Source organism: Coccinella septempunctata, chromosome 3 (genome assembly GCF_907165205.1).
Source record: "Coccinella septempunctata chromosome 3, icCocSept1.1, whole genome shotgun sequence".
Classification (NCBI taxonomy): Eukaryota; Metazoa; Arthropoda; class Insecta; order Coleoptera; family Coccinellidae; genus Coccinella; species Coccinella septempunctata.
Genome location: NC_058191.1, coordinates 8591754 through 8605816, shown reverse-complemented (window position 1 = coordinate 8605816; position 14063 = coordinate 8591754). Strand labels below are relative to the sequence as shown.

The window sequence follows — 14063 nt, the reverse complement described above, 5'->3', positions numbered from 1 at the left end:
GATGGTGAAATTTGGCAAAATTTATACCCCAAGATTCGGTTAACATATTTAAATACTTTATTGAAACAGGTGATAAGCCAGGCGCCTGTTTTACTGAATTACTTTGCAACTTTTTGAATGAATCGCATTACACAACACTTGGGAAAGCATTATTTTTCATAATGAGCATATTTCTGCTTAACGAGCAAAATCAACGAAAATAATTTTCACTCATTTATTATATTTAGATTACCCAGCTAAGAGAAAATAATACATATTACGTAGTTATGTACCGGTAGATTCGGGTGACTTGGGACAGTCCTGTAACTTGGGACAATTACCCCCCATGCAGATTTCTTTGTTTCTTACCATTTATGAGTGAAGGGACAAACTTATAAGATTGTGTAGCGTCTTTTCGGCTAGTTTAACGATTAAGTCCTGTTGAGTTTGCCGTGTCCAGAGCGTTTGGATTGACAGGAAAAATTTACGAATTCGGGAGAGTAAAAGCGCGTTTCTTATGGCACTTTTTACTACTACTTTCTAGAGTCCTATACATGTGTTTCACTTTTTGCATGTGTAAATTTTTTTCTGGATACGTGGGATATTGGTATTTTAGATATGTCATGAAACAAGGTTGTTTACAAATCAAACGGCAACACGGATCTCATTCATTTATTTTGTTGTTTCATAGAGTGACTTGGGACACTGCCGAATAGATACAAGCGGCTCATTGGCAGCATGACATATGCCGACTTTTCGCAGGATATTATTATTTACGTTATTTCCACAAAGAAATCAGCAAATAATTAGAGAAATCAAAGTTTCCTTGTTTTGTTTAGTTTTTTTACATTTAAGTTGCAATATATTTACTTTCGCTGTAATAGGGCTTTATCATTTAATTTCCTTACCGAATTCCAACTATATAATCACAAATTCTAATTTTTCAATACTATTCACTGTCCCAAGTCACCTATTTCATTAGGGAAATCAATAGATTTTAACTTGTGTCCTAAGCCTCCCAAATCGGTGGGTGACTTGGAACAAGTATATTTTATTTTTTTTCAAAATTTATATCCGAATTCTTAAGTATGGTATATATCCTTATCAATAGTCTGAGACATAAAGCATATTCGAACCTCTTTTTCAGATAAACATAGGTCACCGTTTTGAAAATATGACAAGTTGAATTCAACAATCGTCCCAACTCACCTGAATCTACGGTACCTACATATATTGTAGGATAAATTAAGCGAAGACCTCATATTCAGCTGAAGAAAAGAACAAGAAAATTTTGGTATGTATAGTGTGGGGATGGGCTCTATGCAGAATACCTGATATAGCAATCTATTTTACTCTCCTTCGTTTTACCGGTAAAGCTTGTAATGTCGTGTAGTTCTTTTGAAATCACTGACGTCTAGAAGAAAGTTTATTGCAGTTTTCACAGAGTGTCATTGAAATTATCTTTTTTCTGACTGACGATAGTCAGCTTATAACTTCAACAGTAAAAAGATCACTTTCAATTGAATGGGGAAATTCATCATGAAAACTTCAAAAGTTTATATCTCAATCTGAATAGATTCTAGAATGAACTGAAAACAACTAATTCATTGTAAAGCAAAGATCCTGAATTTTCAATTTTCGCTATTTTATCGTTTCTGCATCAGTTTTTGGTAATTCGATAATCGAAAGAATTTTTTCAAACCATAAAAATTTTTCTTCTCTTGGAACAAGTTTTTATTTCAAACGCGGATATTTAAGAGTGTCAAAACTCCTTAATATGTAAATTTATTGTTTATAGGTACTTCTGTAAATTTCTGCACAATTAACTTTCAAATGAGCTCATTCTTAAGCTCTTCTCAATTACTTCCAAAAATATTTTAGGTGTCTTCCCCGAGTTTTCCTGCTATTTCTCTTAGTTCGGGAATTCATATCGGTATCATTGTTCGTTTTTCAATGGGCTACAACTTTTTTCAATACAAATTTACCGACCAAACGTTTAGTTTTTGGGGAAATCCTCCTGAACTGTGTTTTTTTCCGATGAAAAAATCTCAGATTCTAATCGCCAATACATCGAAGAGTGTTGATTAATCGAAAAAACAAATTCATATCATTATTCTTTGCTCAAAATTAATTCCTTTATCTATCCCTTTCTTGGACTTATTGTGACCGAAAATTTTTTCACCACCGCGAAGGACAGGGAACCAACCTAAAAAGAAAGGGTTACTTTTGTTGCTCGTGCTATTCTCCGTTATCTATCAAAACTTTAAGTAAATCCATTATTGTTCTGATTATTCAAAGAGTTGCGAACCGATAACATTCATTTACTGGACAATTAAAATCTGCATAATTTTTTTTGTTTACATTCCCTTTTTAATCCCGTTTGCAACAGCCGAGAATTCTCTAGAGAATTTACTCGTGAATTCCTGTGCCGTGAATTCTTTACAGTTGAATACGCACTTTTGGTAGAATACACTGTTCAGTTGCATACAAAATAATCTCTGCCGTTTTCTAGCCAAAATTTTGTAAGGAATTCTCCAGAGGATTTTCGGCTGTTACAAACGGGCTTTATGTGATGTAAATAATAAGCAAAATTGTTATACTGAAAACTTCTTTTTTCAAAGTAAAAAGTTGAATTTGGTAAATATTATAATTTTTGAAACAAAATCGGAATATTTTAATTGAAAATAACTAGGTGCATGTTTGGATGTGCAGTTTCGGCAAATTTTAATGTTTTGAAAACCCCTTACAGTAACCACTTTGATAGGTCCCTTTAAGTGTTGGCTGAGGATAAGATATCCAAAATTCACACTTTTAGACTTGTCGATTACGACCTTAAGCAGAAAGCCCAGAAAATTTGTTTCTACCAAATGTCGACATCTAGGTATGAGTATAGCTGGCTGGAAAAACCTACCTGTTTCTGTTTATATTTTATGGCGAGTTTAAGCCTTTCGAGAGTCTGATGGTCCCCTGGATCCCACGTTTCACCGGTTGGGTCATAGTTTAGCATAACTTCTAACTCGTAAGAGCTCCTCACATGGTGCAGTAGTGCTGTGGCGAATGTTTGTACCTTACCTCTCATTTCCTGAAAATTGAAAAAACGAGCCAATAAATGTTTTATTCTAGTTACTAAAATAAATTCCTTACATTATATTCAGCTCTAAATTCGGTTTCCATTCTGCTCAGCCTTCTAAGATCCCATGACAGCTGAAACGCTGTAAGTATAGGATCGTTGGATGAAAGTGCGATCAAAGAAGGTGCTGTTAATGCTCTGTAAGCATTTATTCTAGATTGAGAGTGTTGCAATGAATCCGCACTGCTAGAAGCTACGCATTCGTCACAGCCACACCTACAAATTACAAAACTGTTTTACAATACTGTTTTAGTGTTTGGTGAACGTAACATGTGAAATTTTATTGCAAACTAAATATAAAATATGTAAGATTAACGATTAGCCATTTACATGGTGGGAAAGGAGCGTATATCAAGGCACGGTAGCAATACCATCACCAATTCAAGATTTTTTGAGGAAAACAATATCAGAATACATTTCGAGTATTCAATTGAATAAAAGAATAGAGAATAATCGTAATATTTCAGGGAGTTCTCAGTGGAAGAATCGAAACAAAAAAAGAATTGTCAATATATATCAAAAACTTCAAAACGCAAAAAAAAGTTCAGTTAGCTACTGAAAATTACAAATTTTCAGAATTGCTACATGTAGCACAAAAACTGTGACTTATAGAGCAGATATGTTTATATATTACCTATATGTTTATGGCAGTTAACAACCTTAGAAGGAGTTTTTTTGAATTTCGATCTGAGTTTAAGTTAAGCAGAGTTAATAACCGTATGGTGAAATTGGCTATAAGAGACATTGCAAAAACTAAAAAAATGGAACAACCTCTCAACATCGTGTAAGCACTCAAAAAGCATACTATTCAATATAGTTGAAAATTTTTCAATAAGAAAAAATATGTTTTCTTCAAGAACAAAAAAAATTTTTTTGTCACTTCAATAAAAATATTCTCATTAAGAGATTACTACCTTACGTCGTGAGGCATCGGCAAAGTAGCCCCTCTATCAAGAAGGATCTTGATAATCTCAAAATTATTCTTATGAGCTGCCAAAATTAGAGGTGTTATGTCTGCAGTGAAAGTTGATGAGCATCTGTCCACCCTCTCCCAACTCTGAAATGATCCAATGAGACATCCATGGTTATATCATAATATTAGAAAAAAATTCTCACATAAGGTTCTCCCGGAATGTGATGTTTCTCCTCATATAGAAGAAGGACTTCCACTGCTTCAACATACTCCTCTTTGATGGCGTGTAGGAGACCATCCTGTAAATAACGGAGATTTTCTGAGGTGATTAAAAAAAAAGGAAAGTACCTACTGACATAAAGTCATCAGGAGCTTTTGCGCACTTGTTCAAATTCAAAACGAAAGCGATGAAAAATCCATATATTGAACATCCTATTTCGAATGGCACTCCCAGTATATTTTTGTATCGTTAGGTAGCTGATTTGATAGCCACTTACAATAGTGTCCGTTGTAGATATTTTGAAAAAAATTGGAAAAAGGAGTCACACTTTTTGAAATATTTCTGCTGAAGAGCGTTTTCCTAAGAATCTTCAGCAATTTCATATATTCTATTACCTAGAAATATCACACTGTTTGCTCGTTGAACCTACAATGTACAGGGTGTTTACGAGAGAATGAGCAAAATGAATTAATCGAGTTCATCAAAACTCAAGATTTTCCAATTACAATCTTCATTTTTCATTAATCCATTATTCTACGTAGAAACAGAGGGAAGTTCGATTGAAACATTAGATAATATAGGTTGTAATTAACAAATCTTGAGTTCTGATGAATTCGATTTGTCCAACTTAAGATTTTATCATATCACACAGCTTCATTTATTATACGGAATAAACTTAAACTATATTTGGCGTGAACATTTTAAAAAAATATTTCGTGAATATTGAAAGCAGATTCTGGCTACAGTGACTCTATCTCGTTAGAGTCATTTCTGGCCTAATTCGAACCGCAAATCAATTCATTTTGGCGAAGATTGAACTAGTGACGTCGATAATACAGAATATATTTTGAAAATATTTTCGAACACGGTTCAATGCCAAAATACAGCTTTATATTCGTTGTTGGAACATAAATAATACTTTAACAGTTGATGAAATTTTGACATTTTTTGAGTTACGCTTGCATTGTGAACACCATACCAATCACGACAACGTTGCATAGAGTTACAACTTACTTTCTATTGTGAATGAGCCCTAAAAATTTCAAGTGTAATTCGAAAATTACAGACATTCGGCTACAGCGGTACCGCTCATATTCCGAGCGATTCACCTGAACCGAACTTCAAATTTCAATGTCATTTTCCGATTCAAAATAATGGAGTGAATTTCACATTGAGCTTATTGCACTTAAATTTTCACATTTTCAAGAGAAATATTTAATTATAAGCTACATAGTATATTTTAAAGGTGGAAAACTAAGGAGAACTATAAAACTTAACTCACTTTTACAGAGATTCCTTTCTCGAGAAGCACTTTTATCAAATCGATATTTTCGTTCTCGATGGCACTTATTAATGCTGATCTATTAAGAGCATCTACACAGTTGATGTCGAATTCTTCTTTGAATTCCTTGTATTCGTCGATTATCCTATGGAAAAACGGATTTATAAAACTCATATTGAAATTATTGAAAAAATTAAAAAGGGAACCTACTCAGTTCTGTTCTGGAAAAGTTAATGGTGAGTTTATATAGATCATCTAAGGACTAATACCTAGGAAGCAAACACGAGGATGCCATCTGCCAATTAGATTGGACCCTTTCGTAGGTATAAGTTGGTAGTAACTCTGCATAAACTCACCATAAAATAAGTATCTCAAATATCAAATGAGTAAATATTTTATAGAATTATCATCCCTTACATCACAGAAGTAAATGAAAATTTTGCTCAAAAAATATTTCAGTTCAACTCAAAATAAAATGAAATCTTTCATACAAGCTTTGTGAAATCAGGAATTTTCTTGTTGTAAAAAAATAAGTATCCATCATGAACTTATTGATCCAGTTATTCGTTGAAATTGAAAAAAAAACAAATAATTATAATAAATATAAAGGGTTCGGATAGAGTATGGAACCAATAAATATCTTTAAAACGAAAAAGACCATATTTACAAATCGTTGTAGGCAAGTATGAGGATAATGCATCGGATGCAACTTTCGCTTTCATCAGAAATAATCTCAATTTTTTTCATTTGAATGTTTCAGCCTGCATATATTTGTAAGCTTCGAAAAAAAATATCAATAAATCATTCTACATTCCCCTTCAGACGTCGATTATACCACGATTACCATAACCACCCATCATCAATATTTCAATACTTTATTCTTTTTCACTTAAATCTCTTATACCTAATTAGTTTGAAAACAGTTACCTACTAGATGTTTCAGAGAATCCTGTCGGGGTGTTTTCAGAAGGAATGACATTCTTACAATGGTAGGTTTGTACATTTAGAGGGTATTATTGTTTTTTTGTAAAAACAATAATACCTCAAAAATACCAATGGCACTTATAGGATAAATGATTTTTTTTCCAGTCCATAAATATTCAATGACTGAAGAAAGCACTTTATAAATGATCATAAAACTATTAAACTGCTTGCCGAGAATGATAAGGACTATGAATGACTTTAGAATTTTCAAAATATCCATTTTTTAGAATATAGTTAAATGTGAGCCATACACAATATGTTAATTCAAAAGTTATTGCGAAAAATTGTTGTACTAAAGTTTCTAATGTTGATGTTATCATTTGTTATTTTGACTTGTTTCCCCTTCTTTGTATGCCATGTGACTGTCGATGATTTGGGAAATAAAACAGTCTTCTATTCTATGCTATTCTGTTATTTTTTATTTGTAACTGAATTTTAGTAATACAAAGAATTATCTAAAAACACGATGTTCTTCTCAACGGTCAAAATCGGATATATCTTAAATTTAGCTATTCTGTGACTTCATTTTTCATTGCTACAAGTTGATCATCCTGATTTTCACTAGAATGGATTACTTAACCACTACAGGTAGCAAAGTAAAGAAATGGGACATCCTGTGGTATAATGCCGATCAAGTTGAACGAATTTCGAAAACTTTTGAAAAGTAATAATGTCAATATCAGGACTATAAAAATTCAAAATGCATAGAATGTTATAAAAAAATAAATAATAAATGAGGGAATAATAACAAACAAAATACTACAATATGAAAATAATAAAACACAAAATTAAATATGTTCACATTATTCTTAGACACATAATCTTGATCAATATACCTAGTAGTTATTTATACAACAAGTAAGTTAAAAGAATATTTATTTATGAGAAGAAAATTGAATCCACTTGTTGTATACAAAATTTCATTTCATTTTCATCAAAATTCAAATGATAACAATTTCCAGAGAATTATGAAATGACATGAAAGATGCTTCGGTTAATTATTGCTATATAGGGCATTATTTGATACATAGCATCAAGAACAAGATGACGTTTTTCCACTCATTTTCATGTTATTTTATTACAGTTACAGTTGTGAATTAAAAATTTTTTATTTCACTGAATGGATAAACATCAACTTACCCATGTTGCTATGAGTTGAATATTTTCGTCTTTGAACTTCAAAATGGAATAAAAAAAATGAATTGATACTCATTGTTCCTAAACTGAATACCTGAATACCTTGTACAACAAATCACTCATGCACTTTAGATTGAACAGATAATTCTGAAAACATCGTAATTCTTTAATCGATTGGCTTTTTTCGACACTTATTTCATATCATTTTCCGAAATTAATTTCAAATTTAACTCAACTGACCATTGAAATAAATTGATATGCGTATGTTAACTCCACTTTTTCTCAATAAAAAATCGCCATCTATTAATTTTTTATGAGGAGTTTTTCTCAATCATAAATCATGAATAGTGAGAGCGAAAAACTTATAACATACCTTCTGACTGTGGCTACATCTCCCCTTTCAGCGTGGAGTAGAAAAGTTTTTTCTATTTCTGATAACGGTTTATCCGGCAGATCTCTCAAGGCATTATAATCAGCTTCACTAGATTTCTGTTCACTACAATTCAGTAAATTTTGACGAGATTCGGTCGTTTCCATGTTTGATTTTTATTGTCGGTCTCGATATTTTGATATCGTTTTCTATCAGGTCCCGAACATTATTGAAACGAATTAGTGTTTTTCCCATGGGTAAGCTGTACGGATTATAATAGATGTAGGGACGGATCAGCCACATGACGCACCTGATTTTCCACCCTTCATGCTTCACATATATGTTCCAGCTCAAAATTCAGTGATGTATGAAGCATTAATTTCCTTGAAAAATAAAATTTTGGTTGAAAAAAATAATTCATTTTTTCGTTCACTTCTTGTTTCTTTTGTCAATGGTTCTATACCCTAATCTTCACATCAGTCAAAAACTATATCGTTGAGGGTATACGTCCATATTTATTGGTCCAGCTTTGAGTCATGGTTTATTATGTAATGTTTTTCATAACCTGTACATCCATTTTGAAGAATTTGCTTTAGCCACGAAACGATTTGATGCAGAGGAAGTAATAAGGTATGATTTTTATTCAAATGGCTGAAAAAAGTCAATATAATATGAGATTATTGGCTAGATTACGAAAAGTCACATTGCAGCTTCAAACTTTTCGATAAACCGAAATGAAGAATGTGACAACTTGTACAGTGGCAAAAAACATATTGATGACGAATAATATCACGGAGAACTCAGGATGGATTCGACTCCATAATAAAATTTTTCGGAAATCGTTTTTTGCCTCTATTTTTTTTTTCGAATGTTTCCATTAATTCATCAAAAATTTTGTGAACCTAGGCAGTTGAGAGTTTTTTATCGAGTAGTGATGAGAAACATTTTTTACTAATTTCAGGACCTCAATTCTGAATAGTTCTTAAGACTATTTTTTGCTTGTCTCTTTTATTCTATTGGGCCTATGGCCATTTTTTCGATGTCTCCTTAATCCATTGACAGGAAAAATCTCCATGCTAACTATTCGAGATTATCTGACAAATGTCAGCAGCTTCCTTTTCTCATCTTGCGAGGACTGAGACTGTGGAATACTTTATTTTTTCTCAAAATGTTTCTTGATTTTCTTAATAAGCAGTTATAATATTTTAATTGTGTTGATCTACTAGGTAAAAGCATTCGAGATAGCAAAGTGAAAAAATTTTATAACTAATGGAAATCGCTGAACACTGTCCTGTGTTCTGATACTTGTAAGTCTTCTTCGACCTCCATAAAACAAATTCAATTATGGTTTCTTCACGAAGGGTAATCTAATAAATTGCATTATTTCAATGTCCCATTTCCGAGGGGGTTACCGTATCACCTAATTCGAAATGTTTATTGTTCTGTTTACATTTATTAACATATTCGAACTAAAAATTCCCAAGATTTTAATTTGACAATTTGAAACCAATAGACGTCAATAAATGTACCAATTTATAAGGATACCTATATAATTCCTACAAAATCTCAGATAATTTTCAACTCTTGTGATTGTTTGGAATGAATTCATTCTTATCCAACACTCAGGATAAGAAATTCAAATGAAGTTCACCAAATGAGACGAAGTTTGTGACGTCTCTATGTCTTTGGTTGGGTTAATGAATTTCAATAGACAAGTGTATTATGTCTGTCATAATGTTTAATAAGGAATATTTTTTTTTACTGACGTCCTTGTATTTGGTACGATGAAGAAATAAAGTCGATTGTAATATCTGGCATTCCCTATGTTCGGAGTTGAATTCTCGTTAACTGTATACATGTCATAAATTGTTAAGTAATGATATGTCAATAAAAAAATATTTTTTTGGTGAAGTATGATGAGTAGTGAACTGAAAAATCTTTTAAATGAGGTCTCATATGACATAGGATAATATTTAAAAAGATATCAATAACGCCAACACCAAAGACGAAATCAATTTAAAATTTTTATCGAAAGCTGGGTAATAGAAAATCTAAATTGATTTGTTACTAGATCTTCCCAAAAATTCAATTGAAAATGAATGTGTCAACACTAAAGTACATATTATCCAAACAATTTTCGTTGTGGTAGGAATTCAGCGTTCCTTCAAACTAAGATCTAACGATGTAAGCAATCTAACTGGCATATGGCGATCACGTGTGGTGGTTTCAAAAAGATCAAATGTGCACGTGGCAATTATCGTCAGTACGCAGCCCTGAGGAGAACCAATAAGCTCGAAAACTGCTCTGTAATCTTCAACTCAAATTTTCACCTAAATTACAGTCTATTAGAGGTAAAATAGGTAATATAAATAACCGTTCACCTGTATTACACTTTATACGAATTAGATAGAGATATATAAATAACCAATTGGGTTATGTATATGTGTACTTTATCTAGGCTTTATGCGAAAATGATTGTGTGGTGGGCATTTTCATAGACATGAAAAACTAGAATAGGGTTATAATATACCAGCTTGCAAATATCTTTCCATGTTTTTCAGAAGGGAATTGGCAAAACCTAGCATTACTTCTATTCGCAACATGTTCGGTTTAATCTTTTCGAACTTCTTTGATAAACAAAAACATGAAGGATGGTGGTGACATTACCATAATTAATTATAGTCTTTCAAAGCGTTCCTTTTTTTCCCACCGAAATAATGGGGACAGTTTAGTTAATCCAATATTCTAAATTCAATAATGTTATTATGTGTAACTTTGTATCCATTTGTGGTAACTTAAGACGAAAGATTCAGTTATGCTACTATTAGTTCTGAAACAATATTCGTATTGCGGATGTGTTCGAACGTCAGTTGATCTTTATCGTCAATAATTCAGTAACTCGTTATGGAGAAAAACGAGTACGAGGTGAGTTAAAATTAGATAGAAATAATTATTGGAAAATATTCAAAAAAGATTTTGTACTATTTTCAAGTGGATGTTCAGTTATCTCAAATTATTATTAATTATGAAGATATTGAAAGTTTATAGGTCTTTCTAGATTAAAGATTTCTGTCGTTGCGTTAACATTCACCGAAGATACATAGTGGGAAATGAGAAAAAATATAAATTTCATTCAGCTCTGATTTCCGCGACATAAAATAATTCAGAACTCAGAAAGAATGAGTTGACCAGCCAGCAAGCGGCACAAATTTTCTTTTGATGTTAACCTCCTCGCAAAAACTGTCGAGTATTAAATAATTGTTGGAATAAATCTTTCTTGCTACGTGAAGGGAAAAGCTATATCCGAAATGAGCCCTCTATTGAAAATAACATTTGTGGTGCTGCTACTTTTGTCAACTCTTCACTCGAATCCTAAGTGTCACAAACAGATTCCAATTATTATAAGTGTACGCAGAGTTCCCATTGCCGAAGGCTCGATATGAGAATGTATTTCAGGAACTCCTGAAAAATTTTGTATATTGCGTGGACGTGGAATAAAAAAGGGAATTCTATATTTTGCCCTTCATTAGTGAAACATAAAAAATTGTTGAACAACAAATTTTCATCATGTTTATCGTATATAAAGGGTTTCTCAATGGCCATCTTGGTAAAGCGATAGCTGCCATATTTGGAATGAATACATAATATTTTGTCTGATATCTTAACATGTCAGTTAGATACGACACAACAATGTTTAGGTAGAAATTATGAAAATTTATTATCAAAATCATTGCTCTTCTCTCCTAAGTCCTAACGTTCATTGTGTGCGTTGAGTCATGTTCATGGCCCTGCCTCAGAGTCCTCAATACAATAATGAAAAAATTGGAGATGACCGGTGATCGATGGAGGAGTGCCTCTACGTCAAAGAGACGCAAGAAAAATTTGCTGTTTGGTGTGGATTGTGGTCGCATCCCCACGCACTATGAATGGTGACCGATATTGGACAACGATAGCAAATTTTTCATTCTTTTCGTTTATATAGCCCGTGTTAAAGTCTTCCTCACTGCTTAATTGTTTAATCATAATATCAGTAGGTAGTTTCGCTGATTTCGATACTCCATTCAGATTTATTTTAGCAGTCGGTTGGCCATGAAATATGAATTTATCTTCGGGTTAATATTTTTGAAATCTACAACTGATGCAACGTATTCAAACTTTTGCCAAAGAAGATATCGAACATTAACTCTCCTCAAGCTAATGCATATTATGATGTTATACTGATCTCTTGTATTTTCCGTGCATATAACTGGATTTGGTATGCCTTCAATCAATTTGTATAAACTTCAATTATGTTCGTCACATATTTTCCGAAGAGATTCGACATTGTGATAAAATACGTAATAACAGAAACTTTTACGTAGAACGGGCAACATAGCGTTGATTTAAAACCCAAAAATGTTTTGACAAGCTTCATAACCCCACATTTTCGTACTATACAGAGTGAAATGTGTCAAATTTCCATGGCCAACCGAGTGCTAAAATAAAAGTGAATGGAGTATACTTGTTTAGAGTCTATAGCTCCAATACAATTAACAAATCTAAATTTCCAATCATAGTTTTCTAATTATTACAACAATTCTAGATTACAAGTTATATTTTCTGAATAACTCTTTACTAATCTGAATTTCAAGTATCATTTTCTGAATCACCTGCATATGAAAAAGGTGTATTAATTTGTAATAAAGACTTCGTTTTCATTGAGAAAAGAAGAAGGAATATTGAGTCCGCTTACCACAAATTCTCATAAATTTTTATGATCAGAGTATTAGGTACATTAAGGCTTGAAACCATGAGATGGTGGGGTGGCCAAATGCAATATTTAGGTACTCGAATTGAGGCGTTGCAAAATGGCGTGTGCGCCGGTACAAACTCTTACCCAACTGTTGCACAAGATTCATCACTGAAATTTTTTGAATATGAATAGAAGTCTTTCGTCGATGGTTTTTGGGTTGATTTAGTAAAGCACTCTTGTCATTATAATTCATACTATTAAAATCATATTTATTTTTGATACACTATTTCAGAATTCGTGTACTCGAGTATAGGGTACAAAATATGTTGTCTTCGGTAGCCAATCAGTTAAAGAATATTATAGTCTATATAGAATCGGGCAAAAACAGAATAGAGAAAACTTATAGATATGGTAAACTAGCTGTACTAGCCGGCTTTGTAGGACGAATTTTTTCCGTAGAAATTTATCGAATAAGTGACATTCTCTTCGAAGATAAACCACACTACACAAATGTCACTTTATACGACTAAATCATTTAGGACCAACTGGAATAACATTCCGACTGTAGATGAATGATAGTCTAAATAGTGATTGAAACCCTTATTTTTGTTCCTCAACATAATAGGAATTGTGATTTGGTACTCTCAGTCGAAATCTCTAAACATCACCATTTTGGAAAAAATTGGCCTCAAAATTCTAAGATTAGATTTTTCACAAAAAAAGGAATATAGGATGTCTCCAGGACATTCAGAATGGAGCCCAATCATTGTCCTTGTTATGTAGTATTCAAAGAACTACGAAAAATATTTCGTGCTAAAACTTCCCCCACATATTTCAGTACAAATGCACGAATTTCAATAGAAAACAAATGATTTTTGCTATTAAAGGATTATGATTTTCCGCTGCCATCAATTCTGCGGTGAACTCGAACGTAATCCAACCTCCTCGATTTTTACATGCATATTGTCTGAAATTGAACTGAGATGTAGATCAAAGATTATAGAGTAGGAAGATGGGAAACGACCCTACTAATCTAGTACTAAAAACCGACTACACTTTGGGCCTGTGTTTCACATACTGAGAAATTAGATGGCGCTGAAATCGTAATGTCAAACAGTAAAATTACAGTTGTCTGCTTTGTAATTTAAGGGCGCGAATTTCGAATTTCATTCCTTGTATTGGATTCGAATATCGACTTAGTCGAGACCAGAAAAAAACATCCTGAGCGACAAAACAGTAGCAGGGCTTTGTTTCGTGATCAGGATGTTTTTTTTATGTAAACATTGTTTTGAATCAATTAATAATAATGAAATACT

The 14063-nt window shown here is 32.5% G+C and overlaps 1 protein-coding gene across 1 annotated transcript in view; it reads right to left on the bottom strand.

Annotated features, from left to right (window-relative positions):
• Window positions 1-8232, bottom strand: part of LOC123309465 (transient receptor potential protein-like) — a 60665-nt gene extending 52433 nt beyond the window's left edge. Inside the window, exons 1-6 of the mRNA XM_044892603.1 lie at window positions 8019-8232; window positions 5525-5669; window positions 4226-4321; window positions 4024-4166; window positions 3124-3325; window positions 2891-3061 (exon numbers count right to left, since the gene is read on the bottom strand). Of these exons, the coding sequence (XP_044748538.1) occupies window positions 2891-3061; window positions 3124-3325; window positions 4024-4166; window positions 4226-4321; window positions 5525-5669; window positions 8019-8182 (921 nt within the window). The 5' untranslated portion in view covers window positions 8183-8232. The remainder of the gene's footprint in view (window positions 1-2890; window positions 3062-3123; window positions 3326-4023; window positions 4167-4225; window positions 4322-5524; window positions 5670-8018) is intronic.
• Between the last annotated feature and the right edge of the window lie 5831 nt (window positions 8233-14063).